General features: G+C 46.1%; 1 protein-coding gene across 6 annotated transcripts in view; it reads left to right on the top strand.

The window, feature by feature from the left end:
• Positions 1–23,721, top strand: part of PAK6 (p21 (RAC1) activated kinase 6) — a 167,452-nt gene extending 143,731 nt beyond the window's left edge. For all 6 annotated transcript variants that reach the window (XM_088460791.1, XM_088460787.1, XM_088460789.1 and 3 more), the window contains 6 exons: positions 4,674–5,138; positions 6,629–6,762; positions 7,567–7,693; positions 12,631–12,756; positions 16,155–16,289; positions 22,784–23,721. In XM_088460791.1, the coding sequence (XP_088316917.1) occupies positions 4,674–5,138; positions 6,629–6,762; positions 7,567–7,693; positions 12,631–12,756; positions 16,155–16,289; positions 22,784–22,951 (1,155 nt within the window). In that variant the 3' untranslated portion in view covers positions 22,952–23,721. The remainder of the gene's footprint in view (positions 1–4,673; positions 5,139–6,628; positions 6,763–7,566; positions 7,694–12,630; positions 12,757–16,154; positions 16,290–22,783) is intronic.

The following is a 23,721-nucleotide window of genomic DNA, read 5'->3' as shown; positions in this document are numbered from 1 at the left end:
CATCTGTCAGCAGTATGAGCCCCAAGTGTCAATATTAGCCTCATCTGTCAGCAGTATGAGCCTCATCTGTCAGTAGTATGAGCCCCAAGTGTCAATATTAGCCTCATCTGTCAGTAGTATGAGCCTCATCTGTCAGTATGCACCTCATTTGTCAGTATCTGCTTCATCTGACAGCAGCAGTATGAGCCTCATTTGTCAGTATCTGCTTCATCTGACAGCAGCAGTATGAGCCTCATTTGTCAGTATGTGCCTCTTCTGTCATTATCAGCCTCATATGTCAGTAGTATGTGCTGACGACGCACGCTCCAAATCTAAACCACTGCATTATGTTTATGAATTCTGTAAAGCGCTTTGAGTCCTTTTGGTGCAAAACAGTATATACAGAAAATTTATTCACAGATCAGCCTCGCAATGTTTTAAATAGCCTTCACCTGCAGCATAATGCTCTGCCAAAAGGCTTCTTGTATGAAGATGTTAGAGTAAATTAGTGTGCATGCAGAGAGCCCATGCATGTCCATTTGACTTCATCTCCATACAGGTAAGTGCCAGCCCAGTAAGTTTTCCACTTTTTTCATTCTGTGCATGTACGAGAGAAGGTTTCACAGTACATTGCAGAACAGTCCAGATGTCTGTGGGACTTATGGTGCATACACACTGTCAAATATGTCAGATGAACGATTTACCACCGATTTTAACGATTGGATGATTTTTGCCTGTATTAAAATGAATGGAATCGTCCAAATCTGACTGCAAACACATCAGATGTCAGATATCGTTATCTGACCATCGGGAACGCACATTGGCCCTCATTCAGAGCCGTACGCTCTGAGCAGAGCGCACGCTCTGAATGAGGGCCGCCCTCCATGAAAATGGAGCGTCCTCCTGGACGCTCGTATAGCTGTGGGTCACCACCCACAGGCTATACGAGCGTGCAGTTTGATGGCCGGGATGGTCTTGACCATCGCGACCATCGAAACTGCGTACAAAAGCCTGTGGTTGAGTTTTTCAGCCACAAGGCTCGGAGTGATTTTGGCTCTATCAGAGCCAAAATCACTCCCACTGACATCACTAGTGATGTCAGTGGGCCGGCTTGTGACGGGAGGCGTTCCCGTGGGAACGCCCCCGTCAGGGAGGCACGCTCCCGGCACGCCCACCAAAGGGGGCGTGCTGTCAGTCAACATCGACAGCACGCCCCCTTTGAAGAGACACTACGAGCGAAGGAAAAACCTTCGCTCGTTGCGTCTGGCGCATGCGCACGACGGAGCTCCCTCCGTCGTGCGCATGCTCAGTGCAGAACATCGACCCACTTGCGAGCGGACAGCCGCTCGCGAGTGGGTCTGAATCAGGCCCATTGTTCATCTGTCAAACATATCCGATATGTCAGATTTTCCTTCAGATATGAACGATTGAACGATTTTTAAAATCGTTATTGTACAGATCTGAAGGAAAATCTGACCATGTGTATGCACCTTTAGTTATACATAACGATATGAGATGGTGTTATCGCAGTATGATAAATTGGAAATACTCCACAGTCCCCATAATAGGCTATAGGGACGCAGTAAACTCCAAAATCAAAGGAACCACATATGAAATCAATAATATCTCTGCGGAAATCATTTTGATAATTAGCAGGAAGCAGTGACAATTATGGAAAAATAGGTTATCAGTGTTGAATAATAAACCCATAATTTCCTGGCTTAATCACCCACAAATACCTATTACTATATCTAATGAAAGACTGGCATCCAGTATGTTTTAAAAAGAGACAATAGGTGGCGCCACAGATTGCAGAAAGAAAGAATTTAGACTTTCTTATTTTTATACTTTCATGGATGTGTGTGTGTGTGTGTGTGTGTATATATATATATATAATCTATATGATCCAGTTTTCATTTGATTATATAATCAGTATGATAAAAACAAATGTATAATACAACAAAAATACAATAAAAAGTAATTGACAATAATTAAGCATGATGCTTCTGGCAAACTGGCTGTGATTCCTAGAGAATGCACCGTCGTATCTAGATTGCTCAGTGTTTGGATGGGCTGTAATTGCCAAGACTAAAGTGATAAAACTCAGGTATATTTATCACTATGGATCAGTCCATATACATATTCTTTCTATGCCAGCACAATTGTAGATCAGGCGGATATTAGAGAAGCCCTTTAGCATACAGCATGGTTTAATAGGAAGGTGTCTATAACTGCACAGTGAGTATACTGTGATGTGTCTCTGGATAGCATTAACTGGCAGCAGAAAATGATGTAGTATATTAGTAACAGATTTGTCCCATCCACATTCCTTCCAGCTGCCATCCGCACACATTACAGTAATATCTCCCTGCAGCAGCCGGTGAGATCGCTGTCACATGCAGTGTATAGCTCAGCAGCCTAGTAGCATGCAGTATGCTTATAGCCACATTGGGCTGACATGTGGACCAGTACAACATTTATATTTTGTATGAAGGCAGCAGTGATGCAAACAAAGCTTGCATTAATGCATGTACATGTAATTACTTGTTTGTATGAATTGAAACCATATGCAATATGACATTGTATGCAATGGAGGCATGGGCAATATGCCTAGCAGTAGCTCTGTCATGTAATGGTTATAAGGTCTTGGCAAAGTATCTGAAATTCAAGGTCTGTACAGTAGCTCTATGTGGTAGAAACACAATGGCACAATGCTGCAGTAATCGTGTCTGAGATTGGAGGTCAGAGCCACAAGAGTGCTGCCATGCTTATCTTCCAATTGCTTCACCACATGTATCACAGGCTGTGTATTCCAAAGCTGAATAATATAAAATAAATAACTGTGCTTTTTTTATACTTGACTAAATAGTTCCACTACGCTTTATTTATAGTGTGCCATGGTAGGAGTGAATTCCTGCACTAACAGATCACATCTGATCACTCACAGATTGGCAAACTTGCTTTGAAGAAATGCTCTGGGGCAAAGCAAAAGAGAGCAAGTAACTTTGTATCGGACAAACCATGCTGCAATACAGGGGCCTGAATAAAATGAGGTCTGGAGGATGGTTGGGGCCTGTAGTGTATTTCCAAAGCAGAAAAAGTGAACAGAAAGCACAAATAGTGTAATACTAATATATGGGTTAAAAAACAAACCGGTGCATACAGTTAATAGAGGTGTAGAATAAGTTCCCTTTAATTTAGAGTTCAGAGGTGGTCCAAAGATAAAGGTGTCTCAACACCAGTATGCCCATTTATGCATGCCTCCCCACTGTCCTGCTCTCAGCCGGACTGTCCCACCCGCGGAGTGCAGTGTCCCGGTGGATGAGGGGAGCCTCACAGCTGCTCTGTGTAGCTTCTGTTCACAGTGCGATGAAATCCCGGGGGCAGCCCAACATATCCGGGTGCTGGTCACGGAAAATGGGGGAGTGCTGGAGTTGTGAAAATGGGGGAGTGCCACTTCCAGTGAGTCTACGTCCCTTTTTCGGCCGCATATGCAGTAGGGATGGACATCGGAAGCCCAGCATTGAATGGTTGCCGGGCTTAAAACATCAAATCATGCGATGGCAACTAGCCATCGCATTGCAACAATTCGATAGTATAACCATCACGATGGTTAGTCTTCCATCCAAAATGGGGGCGGATTCTGTGGGAATTGGGCAGGGCCTCACAGCACCCCCACCCACGTCACTGTGGGGGCATTCCCAGCACTCTCCTAGATGCTAGACTGTCACCAGACTCCCCCTAAATGCGCACGGCATCTATTCTTCTGCTGCTCTGCTATGCAGAGCAGTGGTGTGTGCTCTCCCCTTCATAGCCAGCCATTGGATGGGTATCGGAAAGCTGCATCTGATGGCTGGCAACCATCGAATTTCTGGTATTTGATGAAAAAAGTACTTCCATCGAATCAGAAACATCGATGGTTGCTAACCATCGGCTTCCGATGTCCATCCCTAGTACACAGAGGGCCTGATTCAGACTCGTTCGCTAGGCTGCGTTCACACGTAGTCTGGCGATGTTTGCAATCTGTGCATGTGTATAAGACGCAGTGCGTGTGCGCAAACCACTCCATGCGATTGGGAAGCTTTTGCACCCTGTACATAGACGCTCCGCAAGCATGAGTGACAGGAAGTGCCATTTGTGGGTGGTGACAGGGGGTAGTCGATGGGAACGGAGGTGTGGTGGTGCAAACGCAGGAGTGTCTGAATGCCGTTTCAGGGGCGTGAATAATCGTTGGCAAGCATCGTTGGCATACATGTCACATGGCTGAACTCCGTAGCACTCGCAGTGCTTGCGGTAGGGCATGGTCAGCCACAAGTGCTGCGTATGGGTCCGATGTTACTCGATGGATGTTACTGATTGTTAATACACTTCCTGGAGATGACGTGTGTTATGAAGGGAAAGTGGACGTCTTGTGACAGGCTGGTGGGCGTCTAAATACATTCCGTGAAAGCATGGCAAGGCATACTGGGCGTGCTAATCTCTTGCCAGCGATCGCAGGATTTGCATACTTTGGCTGCTGACGGCTGCGTGCGAACATGTCTGAATCAGGACCAGAGTCCCGAATTTAAACTAATTTAGTAACCTTTCAATTTCACCATATTATACCACTTTGCTTTTTAATAAACACATTCCTAAAATAAAAATCTGTTTCAGATGACATCCACTGATTATATTGTCCTTGTGTCTCCTCCTAGACCCAGGGATTCCAGCACCGCACCACATCTACACGGGGAGTTTTGACCAAAGCAGCCTCTCTTCCACCTGAACATTTATCTCCTGACTTTAGCAGGGTACTAGCAGAGACCCCATCAGAGCGTTCATCTCCCCTCCGGCCCTGCAGACCTTCTCCAGCAGGATCACCTCGTAGCCGTCCTATCCAGACTAGCTCCACCAATCTTCATTTATGTCAGGACTTTTTCAGCAAAAACCAACTGGGTAATCCGGGTACAGCGGTGGTAACTCATGAGCAGTTCAAGACGGCACTTCGGATGGTGGTAGATAAGGGAGATCCACGTTTGCTGTTAGAGGATTATCTCAAGATAGGAGAAGGATCTACTGGAGTGGTTTGCATTGCTAGGGAGAAGCACAGTGGGCGCCAGGTGGCAGTAAAAATGATGGATCTCAGAAAGCAGCAGCGGAGAGAACTTTTGTTTAATGAGGTAAGTTCTGCACATCCATAATATTGCAGTTATATTACATAAGCCTTATTTCTGTAGCCTTGGTAACCGAAATCATGAAATAGCTGTTTTAGTATCTATTTTGACCAAACAGCTCAGGGATGAAGCATATGTTCATAATGATTTTTTTAATGGTGTTTGACTGGGATCTAAATTAATGGTGAGAATGTTTGTTTTTATTACATGTGGCACTTTTGTGTGTGTCTTTCTATTACACACACAAAACTATTACGCTCACAGTGCACCTACAAAGGTGCTTTGCTGGGTAAGGGTCTGATTATAAGAGCAAGATGAGACTCAAAGGCTTCCATCTCTACTGTCCTTCTATAGCAGGGGTGGGCAATAAGTGTCCCTCCAGCTGTTGTTGAACCACACATCCCAGCATGCCTTGCAACAGTTTTAGAATGGTCAAATAGCAAAACTGTGACCGGGCATGCTGAAATGTGTAGGGGTTGCTATTATACGGGTTCTATGTGCAGTGAGTGGCTAATGCGTTTCCCTCTATCCTACAGCTTCGTCAGGGGCTAAAAGCATTTAGCCTCTGACGAAGCTGTAGGATACAGGGAAACGCGTTAGACACACAGTGCACATAGAACCTGGATTATTTTTCAATAGCACACATTGGATTACCAGGAACATTGTCGAGTGAGCCGTCTATCCTAACATCTCACCCCCCCGAAAGGACACAGGAATAATAGGAACCCCTGAGTGGATCGCACTAAGCTGCAAGTATTGTCTGGACACCAAGGGACACCACTTGTGTAAAGGGTTTTGCAACCAATTGGACACCACATACGGCATTTACCTACCTGCAGGTTAGGCTACAATCTCCTCCAGTGTATTTTCTTCAATTTAACCAAATTCAGAGATACATGTGCACTTTTTTATTGCTTGGACTTACTGATTTTCAAAATACCCATTTTTTATTATCATTTATTATTGTCGTGACTATTTGTATTGTATATTATATATTTCTTATTCCCATGATGGTTTCTTCAGCATGAGACCCATCTTTTATTGTGTATTATGTGAATAAATTCACCATTTTATTTACATCTGCCACTGTGTTAGACTGCATATTTGCACTATAATCTTATTGTTGATGTCTACTTCTAATATCGTATACTATAGATTGCACTAACTTCCACATTGCTCTGGTCTATACTCTTTGAAATCTGGGAAAGCTCTCACGACTTCTGAGAGTCTCCTGGACATTCTGGAGAGTAGGCAAATATGCTTTGCAAACCTTTGGTGTAAATCTCGGTGCTATTGTGCAAATCAATGAACATGGCGGGACCAGAGCTGATTTTACACAGCACAGTGGATAGTTTGTGCTTCTTAAATTACCTCCATGTAGTAATTGCCAATAATTGTCAATATTATCAGTCATCATCTCGTGTCAGTTGGCGCTGTATATTGAACTGTAATTGGCTGATGACTATTCACGCAACCTTGTTCTGTCTGTTATGCAGGTTGTGATCATGAGGGATTACCAGCATACCAATGTGGTGGAGATGTATAAGAGCTACTTGGTAGGGGAAGAACTGTGGGTTATGATGGAATATGTACAAGGAGGTGCTCTGACTGATATCGTATCACAAACCAGGTATGTGGAACGTCATATACAGAGAATATCAAGGTTACAAATCCTATGACAAACAAATAAAATAAATATTACAACATCGAGCACTGGCTTGTTTCAGTGAGCTGTAAATCAGTTTATGAAGTAAAAACAGGTAACGTACAGCATGTAACTTACAGCATGGTTCATACTTGCTGTAAATGTCTGTATTTTATTACAAATCCCTCTCCTTCGTCATGTTATATTAGGCCTTACAGGATTATTTTTATCAATATTTACTTTGTCTTTTATTGCAGGAATTAATTTAACCTGGGGCTCACCTATATATATTCACCTTCTCTAGCCAGAGCCGTAACTAGGGGTGTGTGGCCTGTGCCATTCGCGGGTGGCATCATCGTCGCTGCTCCGCGGCACCTGCCTATGGCTCTACTTCCCAGAGCCAGCGGCCCCACCCCTAGGCATGATGTCATGGGTTTAGGGGATGGGACTGGCACAGGGCGCACTGCTGCCCTATTACGCCGTTGTCTCTAGCCATAGTATGTTTGTATTTTGTTCACAGAAACCACCAGTAGGCAAGTCAGGCATAGTAATCTATATGTTATGCTAGAACATTGACAATCGTTTGTGTACTTTCTATGCATATAGGTTCATCATGAGAAAATGAAGGTGTGCAGCTTTTGTAGGCATCTGTAAAGTAGGTTACTGAAATCTACTTTGAATCTTGTCACTAGCATCCTGCAATATAGAACATGTCCCTTTAATCTTCTTCACTAGAATGTCCTTTTGTCTTCACCAAATGTAACCTTAGGTCTTTGCTTTGTATTTCAGACTGAACGAGGAGCAAATTGCTACTGTCTGTAAGTCTGTGCTGCAAGCTCTGGAGTACCTGCACTCCCAGGGTGTGATTCACAGAGACATCAAGAGTGACTCTATCCTTCTCACACTAGACGGGCGGGTGAGTGTTCACCATCAACTTTAGGATTATTATTATTTTATAGTGTGTAATGTACGTTCTCATACCCTGCTAAATTAACCTGCATGCTGATATTAAAAATGTTGTAATTGAATGGACCTGAGCGTGCGCTTATCTGCCAAGCTTTGCTTTCATTCATTTCTATGCTATTTGCAGCATTCAAAACATTTTCACTCAATAAAATGAAATACATTTTTTGTGAGGATTATTAAGGTACATAGGGTGGGATGTATCAAGCCTTCTAAAGACTGGACAGGGTGCCCATAACAGCCAATCAGCTTTTAGCTAGCATTTATCAAGTACATTCTATAAAATGATAGCTAATAGCTGATTGGTTGCTAGGAGCAACATCTCCACTTGTCCTCTTCTCCACTATTTAGAAGGCTTGGTACATCTAACCCACAGTACACTATTCTACAGGGATGCTTTAATTGTACATGGTTTTGTCTGTGTTTTGGCCATACAGTAAGCCTTGTTTTTGTGTGATCTGCAACATGAAACATATATATACTGTGTGTGTATGTATATATATATATGTATATGTGTGTGTGTGTATATATATATATATATATATATATATATATATATTTATATTTCAACACCGACCAATATTCAGAACTCTCCAGTTACAAAGCAAAATAATTGAACAGATAATACAAATATTCCTTCGCCTACGTTAGGTTACATGTGGACCTGTCATAGACTCTGTCCTGCATGTCACATAAGCACAGTCAGCACCAGGAAGACTCCTGTCATGTGAAGCTGAAAGCCTGGGTTCTCCCCAGGCTGTTTTTTGTGGGTACACCACCCAGCAAGAAACAGCCTACCACCCGGCACTTTGAGAGCCTGCAGGTGGGGACAGTATCTGGGGGCTGTATAAAAAGGACCAGGTCCTACAGACTTTGCAGCTTTTTCATAATCAGACGACTGGGCATCTAATAAGATAAGAGGAGAATATATAAAATGTTATTTCAAGTTTAAATTATAAGATCAGGGTTTAAAACATTTTTCTGCTGCAGGGTCCATAGGGCTCTACAGGAGACCTCGGGGGTATAGGTTGATGACATCAGTCGTCGAGCACCTCAATAATTAAATTTGTGCTCCCAGGATGCACCGTGCTCCTCTCCTATACCCCGCCCCCAGGCCAAGGCACCTCAGTTTCGTAGGTGCTCGGCACGGGTCACTTCAAGAGGGGCTGCGTTGACAGCCCAGAAAATAGTTGTTTTTTACTGCAGAGTGGTGAGCATGGGTTGTCCAGCGGACACCCATCCTGCCACTCCGCCGGCGCCGAGACGCTGGTACTGCGCGAGGGATCGCGGCGAGTGTCTGGGGGTTTTGACTAGCAAAAGCCCCCAGGCGCCCAGGACTGCGGATGCCCGCTGATAACACAGTTCATTTACTTCCCAGGGCTGAGGGGTCCCTGGGAAGAGGCTCCGTGTGGCACCAGTCGCTGTCACTAGACCACCAGGGATAGGGGGTGACAACGTGCGGACATTGTGGCATCCCAGGGTCTAATAGCACGCCAGGGGAGCGGGCCTGGCCCTCCCTATATGGCACAGCCGGCCCCTCCCCCGCTGCACTGCGCGCCTCTCCACAGCGGTTTGGCGGTTGCAGGCTGCTCTCCCTCAGGCAAACCCCTTGTGAGTCCTCCGGCGGCCATTTTAATGTGCATAAAATGCTAGTCTCACAGGGAGCTGCGGAGCCTGGGTCACCCTATATACCCCTCCTCCAAGCAGGTCGGTGTATGTAGCACAATTCCTACTAGACACAAGGTCTAGTTAGTTGATAATAATGCAGTATAGTGCAGGTTTTCCTGGCATTGTATGTGTCTGTTGCTAGCGCTGTCTGACTGTAAAACTTATGGCAGTGATGGCGGCCCAACTGCGGCTGCAGGGGGTCCATCTGTTGCCCTACCTGGACGACCTACTATTTCTAGCCAGGTCTCCGGAATTACTTCTTCAGCATCTACAGCTGACAATAACAGTGCTACAAAGCCACGGTTGGTTGATCAACTGGAAGAATACCTTGCTCACGCCCTCACAGAGGATGCTACATCTTGGGGCATTGTTGGATTCTCAACAACAGAGGATTTTCTTGACCAGGGACAAAATAACCACGCTGAGGCAGCAGGTTCGCAGCTGCCTGCACAGTCGCCGGGTGTCAATTCACTCGGCAATGCAGTTACTGGGCTCCATGGTGTCGACCTTCGACATGGTGGAGTATGGCCAGTTCCATTCTCGGCCTCTACAGACACTGATTCTTTCCAGATGGGATGGATCTCCACGCCGAATACGAACCCATACATTGGTACTGTACTGTCTCCGGAGGTTCGTCTGTCTCTGAGTTGGTGGCTCCACACAAGTCACCTTGCCAAGGGCTGCCCCTTTTGGATCCCGGAGTGGGTCCTTCTGACAACGGACGCCTGTCCCCGTGGTTGGGGTGCTGTGACGGGTTCACACCTCTTCCAGGGAAGGTGGACAATAGAGGAGTCCGTGCTTCCAATAAACATATTGGAACTCAGGGCGGCCCTAAGGGCTCTTCAGAAGCAAGGCTCATTCTTCACAGAAAACCCATGCAAGTCCAGTCAGACAACGCCACCACAGTGGCCTACATAAACCGCCAAGGAGGCACTCGAAGTCAGGCGGCACTAATGAAAGTGTCCCGCATCCTGACTTGGGTGGATAAAAATGTCCCAGCCATATCGGCAGTGTTTATCCCGGGAGTCCTGAACTGGGAAGCGGACTTCCTAAGCCATCACGATGTACACCCAGAGGAATGGTCACTTCACCAGGAAGTATTTCAGCTTCTGGTGAACAAATGGGGACTTCCCGAAGTAGATCTAATGGCATCTCGGCACAACCACAAGTTGCCAAGGTACGGCTCAAGAACAAGAGACGTGGGGGCTCTGCTGGTAGACGCTTTGTCGGTCAAATGGACCTTCCAGTTTGCGTATCTATTTCCTCCATTCTCCCTTCTGCCACGGGTGATTCGGAAGTTCAAGCAAGAAGGAGGTATGCTACTGCTGGTAGCTCCAGCGTGGCCCAGATGTCACTGTAAGCAGATCTTTGGAGTCTATCCATAGACACTCCGATTATGTTGCCTCAACGTCCAGACCTGTTGTCCCAAGGTCCTTGCCTCTACCTGGACCTGAGTCATCTGTCTTTGACGGCGTGGCTCTTGAGACTGCCCTCTTGAGTTCCAGGGGTTTTTCTAGCTCGGTGGTGAACATCATACTCGGAGCTCGCAAGCCTTCTTTGAATGGTGTCGCCCCAGAGGTTATAATCATCAGACATTTGGATTATCCAGGATTTTGGCATTCCTACAGGCCGGGCTTAGATCACAGGCTTCGCCTTGCTTCTCTGAAGGTGCAGGTTTCTGCCCTGTCAGTACTGTTTCACCGTAGGATTGCTACTCTTCCGGATGTACACACCTTTATGCAAGGTGTGCTTCGCATCCAACCTCCCTTTATTCCACTGGTGGCTACTTGGGATTTGACTGTGGTCCTTAGGGCTCTACAAGGACCGCCATTTGAACCACTGGGCTCAGTGGATTTTAAAATGGCTCACAATTAAAACTGTATTTTTCTAGCCGTTGCTACGGCCAGAAGGGTTGTCAGATTTGGGGGACTCTTTCATGTTGCCCTCCCTTTCTGATTTTTCATAGGGACAGGGCGGTTCTTCGTACTCGCCCTGGTTTCCTACCTAAGGTGGTATCAAGCTTCCACATTACTGAGGAATGTGTAGTACCAGCTTTTAACTCCCCAGACCTTTCAGCTGGTGATGCCTCTTTGGATGTGGTACGTGCAGATACGTTTTACAATCCATTACAGCTCTATGGAGCTCTAGTGGAGATAACTAAACAGATTTGAGTACTTCAGCATGTGGCACGATTGACAACACAGCTTCAGGTAGGGTCCTTGAGGGGAACAACCTACACCCCTATTCACTACACAGGGAAGGTTCTATTAAGAGAAGTTTTCCAAAAACTAAAGTGAATCAGTCCAGATATGCTCATATATGCTGCATCACAGACTACCAATATCCTTCTACCAAATGGCCCGATCTGTCTCATTTTGCCAATGACATAGACCTGAGGTTCCCAAATGCGGTCCTCAAGGCTCCCCAACAGTTCAGGTTTTAGAGATATCCATGGTTGAGCACAGGTGAATTAATTAGTACCTCAGTCAATTTGATTTAACCACCTGTGCTCAACAATGGACATTTCTAAAACCTGAGCTGTTGGGGAGCCTTGAGGACTGTGGGCCTGATTCAGAGCCGGACGCTCTGAACGAGCGCCCGCTCTGATTCAGGGCATTTTTGGTTTTTTTTGGTGCGTCCTTCTGGACGCTCGCATAGCTGTGGGTTACCACCCACAGCTTATGCAAGCGTCCATGATGATGGTCGCGATGGTCAAGACCATCGCGACCATCGGGCTTGCGATGAGACCCTGCGGTAGGGTCTCGGTGACCGCAAGCCCTGGAGTGATTTTGGCTCTATCAGAGCCAAAATCCCTCCCACTGATATCACTAGTGATGTCAGTGGGGCCGGATCCAGAGGGTAGGCGTTCCCATGGGAACGCCTCCGTCTGGCAGCCACGCCCACCAAAATGGGCGTGCTGTCACTCACCATCGACAGCACGCCCTCTTTGGTGCGAGACCCGGAGCGACAGCTTGGCTGTCGCTATCCGTGTATCGCGCTTGCCCACGACGGAGCTCCCTCCGTCGTGCGCATGCGCACTAGGGCACCATCGACCCGCTTGCGAGCGCTCAACGCTCGCGAGCGGGTCTGAATCAGGCCCTGTGTTTGGGAACCTCTGATATAGCAATTTAGCAATCAGGCCAGATTTCCATGTTTCATCAGGTACACCACTGTTATACATGGTCCTATTCATTTATATAAGTTTTGACTTTTGTTTTGCAGGTAAAGCTTTCTGATTTTGGATTTTGTGCTCAAATTAGCAAAGATGTTCCAAAGAGGAAGTCGTTAGTAGGCACACCATACTGGATGGCACCAGAGGTCATTATAAGGTCTGCGTATGGCACAGAGGTAAGCAGTTGATATGACTTAAAAATTGCCTCAGCACTCAGGGGCATAACCAAAAATAAAGAGGCCCAATCACCTGAGATCCAGATACTCCCTCGTCCCCTTCTGAAGACCTCCAAACCTATAGCCAAACTAATCAGAAACATCTTAGGTGCCACAAAGTGTCAGATCGCTGCTCACTGTAACGATCCGGAACCTCCCCTCCCTCCTTGCTTCCTACCATCAATAGACTATGGCAGTGGTTCCCAAATTCGGTTTTCAAGGCACCCTAGCAATCAGTGGCGTTTTAAGAGAGGAGGGGGCCCTTGTGCAGCCTCCGTTTGGGGCCTTTCCTCTCTTACGGCGGCTCAGTGGCACTAATTGCCGCAGCTCATCTGCGAGTCTACAGCGCATCCATGAGTATCTGGAAAAATAGCGCCCGCGCCTACTTTCCCGGGGACATTTTTTCTGCGCATGCGCAGATCACTGTGAGTGGTTGCTGCTCTACAGCGCCGGTCCGGCGCTGCGGAGCAGCAGTTCGGGAATCAGCGGATAGGTAAGTATAATTACCTATGGGTGTGCGGTGTGGGCCCCTCACACCCTGCACCCATTATAGATACGCCCCTACTAGCAGTGCAGGTTACATAGAAACATAGAATTTGACGGCAGATAAGAACCACTTGGTCCATCTAGTCTGCCCTTTGTTACCTTTTGGTAACCTCAACCCTATGTGATCCTCAGTTCTTTGTAAGGATATCCTTATGCCTATCCCAAGCATGTGTAAATTGTTCTGTTGTCTTAACCTCTACCACATCTGATGGGAGGCTATTCCACTTATCTACTACCCTTTCTGTGAAGTAATTTTTCCTCAAATTTCCTTTGAATCAACCTCCCTCCAGTCTCAGTGCATGTCCTCGTATTTTAGTAGTGTACTTCTCTTCTTTTGGAGAATGTCTCCCTCCTGTACCTTGTTAAAACCTATTATATATTTGAACATTTCTATCATGTCCCCCTTTTCCCTTCTCTGCTCCATACTATACATATTGAGATCTCTTTGTCTTTCCTGGTACGTTTTGTGGTGTAGACCATGCACCATTTTAGTTGCCCTTCTTTGTACAGTCTCTAATGTATTTATATCTTTCTGGAGATGTGGCCTCCAGAACTGAGTACAGTATTCTAGATGAGGCCGTACCAATGACCTATACAGTGGCATTATTACTTCTTTCTTCCTGCTACTCATTCCTCTCCCTATGAAACCAAGTATCTGACTTACCTTTCTTAATGCTTTGTTACACTGCCTTTAAAGCATCTGAAATAGTGACTCCTAGATCCCTTTCCTCCTATGTAATTACCATTAGAGTACCCTCAATACTATATTTAGCTTTTGGGTTCTTGAGACCCAAGTGCATAATTTAGCATTTTTTAGCATCAAACTGTAGTTGCCATGTTCTTGACCATTCCTCTAATCTACCCAGATCCTCCATCATTTGTCTACCCTATTGCATATTTTTGTGTCATCTGCAAAAAGGCATACTTTCCCTTTAATACCATTTGCAATGTCACCAACAAATATATTAAAAAGCACTGGTCCAAGTACAGAACCTTGGGGTACACCACTTGTCACAATTCCTTCCCGAGACTGCACTCAATTTACTACAACTCTCTGTTTCCTATTATGCAACCAAGTTTTTATCCATTTAACCATCTTAGAATTCAGTCCCAAGTTTTCAAGTTTATTTATCAGTCTGCGATGTGGGGCCGTGTCAAAAGCCTTACTAAAGTCTAGATAAGCTACATATACGGCCCCCAACTGATCTATTACTTTAGTCACCCAGTCAAAAAAAATCAATAAGATTTGTTTGGCATGATCTCCCCCTAGTAAACCCATGCTGTTTGGGATCCTGTAAATTGTTGGATTTGAGATGTACCACGAGTCTTTCTTTAATAGTGATTCCATTACTTTCCCTGCTACTGATGTAAGGCTCACTGGTCGGTAGTTACTTGCCTTTTCCTTGCTTCCACTTTTGTGCAGTGGGACTACATTTGCTCTTTTCCAGTCCTCTAGAATTACTCCTGTAGCTAGAGACTGGTTGAATAATTCAGTTAATGGTGTTCGCAGAACCCCTTTAAGCTCATTTAGTATCCTTGGATGTATCCCATCAGGCCCCATTGATTTATCCACTTTCAGTTTTGTCAGTTCTGTTAGGACCTTTTCCTTAGATGATCTGCTATGGCCTTGTCTCCCTACACAAGACTCTCACTGTCTGTCTTCATTCTTATTATTCCACCATTTGATTTTCTTCTTTCATTTATATACTTAAAAAAAGTTTTGGCCCCTTTACTTACTGACTGGGCCATTTTTTCTTCAGCCTGTGCCTTTGCACATCTGATCACCTTCTTGGTCTCCTTCCTTCTGACACCTCAGTTATAAGGATTTCCATGTTTTAGCCCAAATTGTTACATCAAAATGTCTGAGGTACCAATGGAATCATGCCAAGCATGGATATTATTAAATCTGGACTGGTAGGATGCCTTAAAGACCAAGTTTGGGAACCCCTGGACTATGTCATACATAAAGAATGGAATGTATTTCTAGCATCCTCCATTACACCCCCTTGGACCACTTATTATAAGGCAGCTGAGTTGCTGAAAATGTAATTTGTAAAATGACATAACAAAATAAAACAAGGTTCAATGATACTATCTAAACTGAGATTCTCGTAGATACAACCTAGGCAGGAATGGGACTGTGTGAGCCCCTGTTGTTGGTATATAAATATCTTGCTCCAGCATTACTAGGACAGTGTCTCCCATTTGATTAGATGCCCTTAGGACTGCTGTGCTGTCTCTGTAGCAGATTTGGGAGCAGGGCCGGCTCTAGGGGTGTTCGACCTGTGCGGTCGCACAGGGGCGCCACCCATAGAGGGCACACCCCTCCCCAACAACCCTATTTCAGCGGGACAGTACTGTCCTGCTGTTCAGCCAGGCTCCCCCCTGCCTGACGTTATTTGGAGGCAGACACACCCCCTAATAAACGTCACATAGGGGGTGTGGTCTATGGTAATTAGGCCACACCCCCACTTTCTACGCCACGCGCGAGCATAGGGCACACTGGAGAGGGCCGGCACAGGGTGCTCCGACCCCTGGAGCCAGCCCTGTTTGGGAGTCAGAGCCCCGCCTACTTTACCTATCCTACTTTATCTGTATATTGGGCATTTGGGAGTTACGTCTCCCTTCTTCATGGGCTAATGGCTATTGTTGTCAAACTGCAATCACGTTTTATTTGCCATTGAGTCTAGCTGTGACTTGTGATGTTTCCATGTCTCAGAAATCTTACAGACTAAGCATTACTAAGCCATTTATCTGTATTGTACAGCTTATCATAATGACGTTACCTCATTATCCTCTTCGTGTTCCCTCAGGTGGATATCTGGTCTCTGGGGATCATGGTGATTGAGATGGTGGATGGCGAGCCTCCGTATTTCAGTGACTCTCCTGTACAGGCCATGAAAATGTTGCGTGACAGCCCACCTCCTAAAATGAGGAACTCTCACAAAGTGAGTGACAAACCCTAATAGCCATCGATCGGGTCTATTCATGAAGCAGAGAAGAGCCCTGTTTAGCTGAAATCAGGGCTCGTCTCTGCTTCGTGCCATTCACGGAGCAAGTTACCCTGGAGAAGTGGTAATATTTTTCCAGCGGTGTACCCGATCCATACCTGGATCACATCACCATACTTTTCTATGATTAGTGCGATTCTTAAAGGAACGGAAAGCTCAGCTTTCCGTCCCTATCCTGCGGTACAAATTCGCCACCTGAGAATGGCGTAATCTGTACCGCAAGCTGAACAGAGCAGGGAAGTTGCATACTTCCCTGCTGCCTGCACGGCACCCGGCGCTGGTCACATCCCCTTTTCCCAGCGTCCATTGCAGCAGATGTGACGTGAAGTGCTGCTCTCGGACGCCGGGGCATGCACAGTGAGAAGCAGGCATATCGGGCTCCAGATACGTCTCTATTCTCACTATGTACAGGGATTGCGGCGGGGCCGGACAGCGCAGGAAGACATCGGAGAGGTAAGTATACATGAATGACTACTAAACATCACTATCGCATTGATGTGATGCGATATATAGTGAAATCTTTTAGTAGCCACTTCATGTTGTATATGAATAGACCCGTGTGTGTGTGTGTGTGTGTGTGTGTGTGTGTGTGTGTGTGTGTGTGTGTGTGTGTGTGTGTGTGTGTGTGTGTAATAGAGAGAGAGATTTAGTATAAGAGGTAGAGGGACCAGTGTGCCTAACAAATCCCATTAAACAATAAGAATACATGTATATGTTGTATAAAAGATAATTCATTTATTGAGAAATAGAAAAGAGAGGAGGATCAATTCCGCTTTAAGACCCATCTCTTGTTTTTCTATATATCAATAAATTCTCTATTATATTACAGAAACATGTATACTCATTTCTAAAGGGGATTTGTTATGTGTCCTTTATTCTAAACAAAGTTTTTGGGAGACCCAGAAAGCCGGACGTGTCCCAGTGGCAGCCCAACCTATACACACATCTGGCAGTTTACGAAACCCCCCCCCCCCGATCCTGCCGGCTCCTCTTCTCTGGTGTTCTAAGTTCCCTCACCTTCTGCTACCGCTTCCACTCTCTCTACAGCTATTCGTCCCTGGTCCACAAATCCCACGCTCTCCCCTCCGTGCCACCGGGTCTTGTCTGTCAGTCCTGCCCGCCGGCTACGCTGCAATAATGCCAGCTGCAGGCCCACCAAAATCACCCTCCCTGCTGCTTCTTTCCTGCGGTGACGGGCAGGCTCTTCTCTCCCTCCAAAAGGCAGCAGGTACAGTGCACTGGAAAGAGCCTTTTACATTGCATGAGGTGCAGTGTAAAAGGCATCTTCTGATGGGTATCGGATACTGATCGCCATCTCACGGTGACGTACAGTATCACTCACAGCTTCTGGAAAAAAAATGCTTTTTCGGAACTTGATGAATTACATAATTTCTACCTCCCCATACTTTAGTATGGGGACTGTGGAAATTATCGGGAGTGAATTGTAACCAGGAGATACAAGTTATATCTCCTGCATTACATTAATGATGAATGAGCCTGTATTATAAGAAAATAACAATATACCTTTAAGCCATCAGTGAATAGTCCGACATGTTATATACGGGATCTCAATCCTGACACAGGAATCCCGGCAAGGGATTTAACATGGGCGTCGAAATACCGACGCCTATGTTATTCCCAACGCCGACAGGAAGCCGGATCAATCGTCCGCAGCCGGGTGAAAGTATACACTTAGCCAGGGATGGGGGGATTAGGTTTAGGGACCCCCGGGAGAACTTAGGGTTAGGCACCCTCCCGGAGAGGTTAGGCTAGGGGAAGGGGGGGTTAGGTTTATGCACTAGGGGGGAGGTTAGGCACCCCCCTGGAAGGGTTAGGTTTAGGGTGCGGGGAGGGGGGTTTAGGGTGCGGGAAGGGGGATTAGGTTTAGGCACTAACGGGGTAGGTTAGGGTTAGGCACTAGGGGAGAGATTAGGGTTAGGCACACCTAAGGGAGAGTTAGGGGGTGGGGGGGGAGGGGTTAGGGATAGTATACTTACCTGCACTGTCGGGATTTTGAACCATCGGGCTGCCGGCGTCGGGATTTGAACCACCGGGCTGTAGTCCGGCGATCATTTATACTGATTCGGTTATATATCAAACATAGTAATCCCCTCTCTAGGTTTTGATTACCTCTTGTGAATCAGAGAGCAATTAGTTGTGGCAGACTTGCCTACCCTCCCGATTTGACCTCCCCCCTTAAAAGACGAGAAACTCCCGCACCGGGGGGGGGGGGGGGCAGTGACGCGATTTGCGTAGAATCTCGTCATCGTGGCCCCGCCCGCTGCTTCACAATGCTGAAAATAACGGCATTGTGAAGAGGGGGCGGAGCCACGATGACACAATTGTGCGGCCCCACCCCTGACTCCTCCCCAATGTGGCACCAAATGACCTACCCCGGCTCTGTCCCCCAATGGCCGGCCCCGCCCCCTGCTGTTAGCTGACAATCAGCTCCCTCCCGGAAGGCTGGAGCTGATTGTCGGCAAGTATGAGTTGTGGCCTTACCTACCTGGTCTGGGATCCTCCATAAATAACACTTGGATATACAATAGGAGCACCAAAGCTACGAGGGCACCTAGTGGCCATAAACTGCAATGTTATCAAACTTGGTAAACCAGCCAGTTTATAGGTTATACCTCACAAGGTCAGCTGTCATTTATTTATTAACAGTTATTTATTTAGCGCAAACACAATCCGCAATTGTTTACCGAGAGAATATTCGACCATTCACATCCGTCCCTACCCCAGTGGAGCTTACAATCTAGATTCCCTACCACATGCTCACACACACACAAGAACAGGGAGAATATACAAACTCCACACAGTTAGGGCCGTAGTGGAAATCATACCCACGACCTCAGTGCTGTGAGGCAGTAATGCTAACCATTACACCGTCTGTGCTGCCCTAATACTGCCTAATTGCAGTATATGTGTATTTACTATGATAGTGTCACCTGAACATACCAGAGGGTGTATATAATGCAATACACAACAAAAGATGGTGCATATAATGAAAGCGGGATGTCGTTGGCATCCCGGCGTGCGGAATGCCGCTAGTCTAAATAATGGAGCCGAAATCCCGACAGGTCGGGATCCTGGGCACCAGTATCCTGACTGTCGGCATCCCGAAGGTAAGTATCAGGGTGACAGGGGATGGTTAGGCAGTAAGGGGGAGGTTAGGTTTAGGCACCGGGGAGGGGATGTTAGTTTTAGGTTCCAGCAAGGGGGAGGTAGGCTTAGACACTTAGGGGCCCATTTATTAAGGATCGCATTTTGCAATGCGATCAGGGCATGCAGTATCGCCCATGATCGCATTGCAAAATGCGATCATACCGGCCGAATGTATGACCTGCACATGCACGGAGACGGGCTCCGAAAAGAGCCCGTCCCTGCGATGTGGCCGGAGCACATTCCGGGCTGCTGCGCATGCGCAGTCCCGCGGACTGCACATGAGCGGCGCCCATTGCGTCTCGTCTTTTAAGGGGGAAGATCCCTCCGCCGGCTCAAATGCGGTAAGTGCCCATAGGACACAGCGGCTAACGCTATCTGCACATGGCGTTAGCTGCTGGGGTCAATATCGGTTATGCGAAGCATTCCCGATATTGATACATTTGGCAGCATCGCATCCCCCATAGAAACCTATGGGGGAGGCGGCTGCCGGCGGCAATGGAGGGATCGCAGCAGGTATCGGAGATACCTGCTGCGGTCCCTCCTTCATACATTCGGGGGATACTAAGTATTTGAGGTAAACCCCCGAAAACAAGTGTTTTCGGGGAATTTACCTCAAATGATCTTTGATAAATGTGCCCCATAGGGTTAGGCACCGGGGAGGGGATGTTAGGTTTAGGTTCCAGCAAGGTGGAGGTAGGCTTAGACACTTAGGGTTAGGCATCGGGGAGGGAGGTACGACCGTAACTAGGGTAGTGCGACCAGTACCATGGCACAGGGCACCGCAGGGGGCGCTGTTTGGGCCTGTCAATTTTCCTGTTTATTATTATTCTCACTTGTAGCTTCCTCTTTTTTTATCCCCATCATCTCCTGGCCTCTCCTATCTCTTGCCTGGCCCTTCCCCATGAGGCCATGGCCCTTTTTCAGGTGCGCTATCTTATGTCCCTATTTAAAAAATGGGGGGAGCAGGGGCGCCAATACTCTCTCTGTCACAGGACACCAAAATGTCTAGTTACGGCTCTGGAGGGAGGGTTATTAAAACACTTACCGTTTGTTCCGCTGGTTGTCAGGATTCTGGCTGTCGGGATGCTGCTATCTGTATTCTGACCAGCTGGGATGTCATACCCAACCCAATAAAAACATACATACAAGAATGTATCATATGGTTGTTAAGCAACCTAAAAAAAGATATATACTAGAAAGTAGTGGAAAAGTAGTTACATTTATTTAAAAATGTGCAGCATAAGGTAAAGCCCAACATACATTTCAATCATGTACAGTAGATTCTCATTTTATGTTATTTTAATTATATTATTATCATTTATTAGTGTTCCGCAGTGCCTTACAAAGTACATAGACAAATAAGTGAATAAGCAACACGTGACTTACAGTACAATACAATGCAGGACAAGGACAAGGTTTATATACATTGCTGCATTAGTGATCATAACATCCAATTAAGCAACAGGGCGTAAGCAACCAGGTGTTAGATGCCCAAGTGAGGAGCAGATGAAAGTAAAGAAAAGCACAAGAGGGTTGAGGGCCCTGCTGGTGAGCTCTTACATTCTAAAGTGGCGGGGTAGACAAACAGATGTGACACAGATGGGTAGACGAGGATGAAGGAGCAAGTAACAGTGGGTTAGGATGAGAGCTGGAAGGCTTTGATGAAGTAGTAGATCTTGAGAGCCCTTTTGAAGATTTGTAGATTTATATATATAATGTTAATTATTGGGCAGGACCACATTTATTAACGCTGTTAATAATACCCAAGCAATGCACAGTCTAATATATGAGGTATGTAAATCTGCTCTACTTAATTAAAAGCCACACCGATACAATAAAGGTTACTGTACTGGAAAATGATATGTATTAAATGCAGTAATGAAGCTTCTGAAAGGGCTCCCCATAGCAACTTCCTTACGCCTCTCCTGACACCCCTAACCATAGCCAGGACTCGGGGGTTATGTACAGTTACACAGTGTGGCGTATAAATGCAGTATGTGTAAATGGCTGTGCACTGCCCATAGCACACAGCCAATTATACAGGCTGCTTTTACACAGTCTGCACCATGTAAAGATGCAGCTGCCCCTCCTGTAGCATGTGGGTGTCTCTGTATGAAATCAATCGACAACACCATTAGCCATAAAGATACAGTTGTGGCTGCAACTCCATCCACCTCTGAATCAGGCCCCTAATCTCCACTTTCTCATTTAAATTACAAAGTTCCAAAGAAAGCAGGTGCCTGTTACCTTTGCTGCCTGGTGAGCGTATACATTAATGATGACTGGAAGTCTTCAGAAACAAGACACAAATATTCTAGTTTCTTGCCATGTTATGTGTGGTTTAAGTCTCCTAGCAATTAGGAATATTCTTCTGTCATTCGTCAGGAGTAACCAGTGTCGGATAAACCGGGCAGCCAAGGGAAGTCGCCCAGGGCCCCCCAGACATTGCCGTATCACCAGCATCGGTGTAGCAGATGCTCCTTTAAGCTCCTGCTGCAGCCTGCAAGTTCCCAGCATTACTGCCTCACAACACTAGGTCTTGGGTTCGATTCCATTTACAGTCGTGTGGAATTTGTATATTCTCCCCGTGAGTTACCTCCGGGTACTCTAATTACCTGTTAGAGCTCTACAGAAACTGTGTGCGCTGTAAGTAAATAAATAATAATTATGAGATCTCAGGAAAGTGAATAGCAGTGGGGATGTATAATGTGAACTGGAGGCACTAGACCGTAGTATAATGTGGATCGGGCACTCTGGCATACTGTGAACTGGGCACTACAGTGTGTGCCACACATTTGTGGTGCTGACAGTACTTACACATTACACTTTTTTAATAGCATCACCAGTAATGTATAGAATTTTGATAATTTTATTGGTAAGGGCCCCCACAAAGTATAATCTGGCTAAATACTGTAATGGTGCGTACACACTGGGCGATAAAGTGGACGACTGAACAATAACGATATCGTTATCGTTCAGTCTTCCACTTTATCGTCCATTTTTAACACCAAAAAGATGAACGATGACGACGATGCGCGTTCCCGCGGGTCGTTCATCATCATCGTTCATCGGGCTGACATGCAGGCCAACCTGACAATCTCGTCAGGTTGCTGCATGTCAGGGAATGGGGGAGAGAGCCCGGCGCTGAACGATATCGTGTAGTGTGTACCCACCGTTACACTGAAAACACACGTGGTGATCATGCTGCTGGGTCAGTAGATGAAATGATGCATTAGTGCTGATGGCTTTCGCTTCTTTCCTAGGCGTCCCCGATTCTGCGAGATTTCTTGGAGCGAATGTTGATACGGGAAGCCGCAGAAAGAGCAACAGCCCAGGAACTCCTGGATCACTTTTTCCTACTTCAGTCTGGCCTCCCAGAATGCTTGGTGCCTCTGATTCAGCAATATCAAAAGAGGAACTCTACCTGCTAACCTTGGATGTGCATGTATACCAGAACCTGTTCATGAAGCCGCTCCACCTCTTCTACTAAGCACAAGAGAAGGCTGAGTGGCGGATGTCACCAACGCAATGCACGCCACTTCCAGAGTCTGACTGCAGTGCTGCAGATATCATTGGTTTTGCAGATATATAAAAATGTATTGGTTGTGGTAGAAGAAATAGTCTACTTGGACTTGAAAGGGTGGCATGTTATTTGGCCTCTCCACCTTTCAGCAGGGTTAAATGTGATTGTTTACAGTAGTGATTAACCATTTCAGTGCATGAAAGTACAGCAGATCCCAAGATCTCATGCTGACTGTACTGGCATCAGAGTGGCAAATGATTTATTTCTTACACTGGAATATAAAGATATACGTTAGACCGCTGCAGAGGCACCTTATTTTCTGTATCCCAAGTACAGCACTTGGTACTTCCTCAGATAGCCAGCAGGGGGCTGGTCACACAAAATAAATACTGTACAGTATATGGTTTGGAGTGTGCTGTTGCCTTTGTTTGGAATTTAAATGGTTAAAAGGGCAGTAGAATGTGAGACCAAACCTAATAGCTCCTAAATGGGACATTTACAGAAGTTACAAATGCTAAGCTGGTTGCAACAATATTGCACAAGATGAGTAAACTAGGTAGCGAGGTCAAGAATAAAAATAAATGAACTGCGCTAGGTATGTCTATACAGCTGCTCAATTAAAAAACATCAAGTATGGAAAGGGAAAATGAGCGCTTGTTAAAACTAGATCAGGGAAAA

Source organism: Taudactylus pleione, unplaced genomic scaffold (assembly GCF_031769625.1).
Source record: "Taudactylus pleione unplaced genomic scaffold, aTauple2 ptg000985l, whole genome shotgun sequence".
NCBI lineage: Eukaryota > Metazoa > Chordata > Amphibia > Anura > Myobatrachidae > Taudactylus > Taudactylus pleione.
The sequence above is the reverse complement of the archived record's forward strand: the minus strand, read 5'-3'. Positions and strand labels throughout refer to the sequence as shown.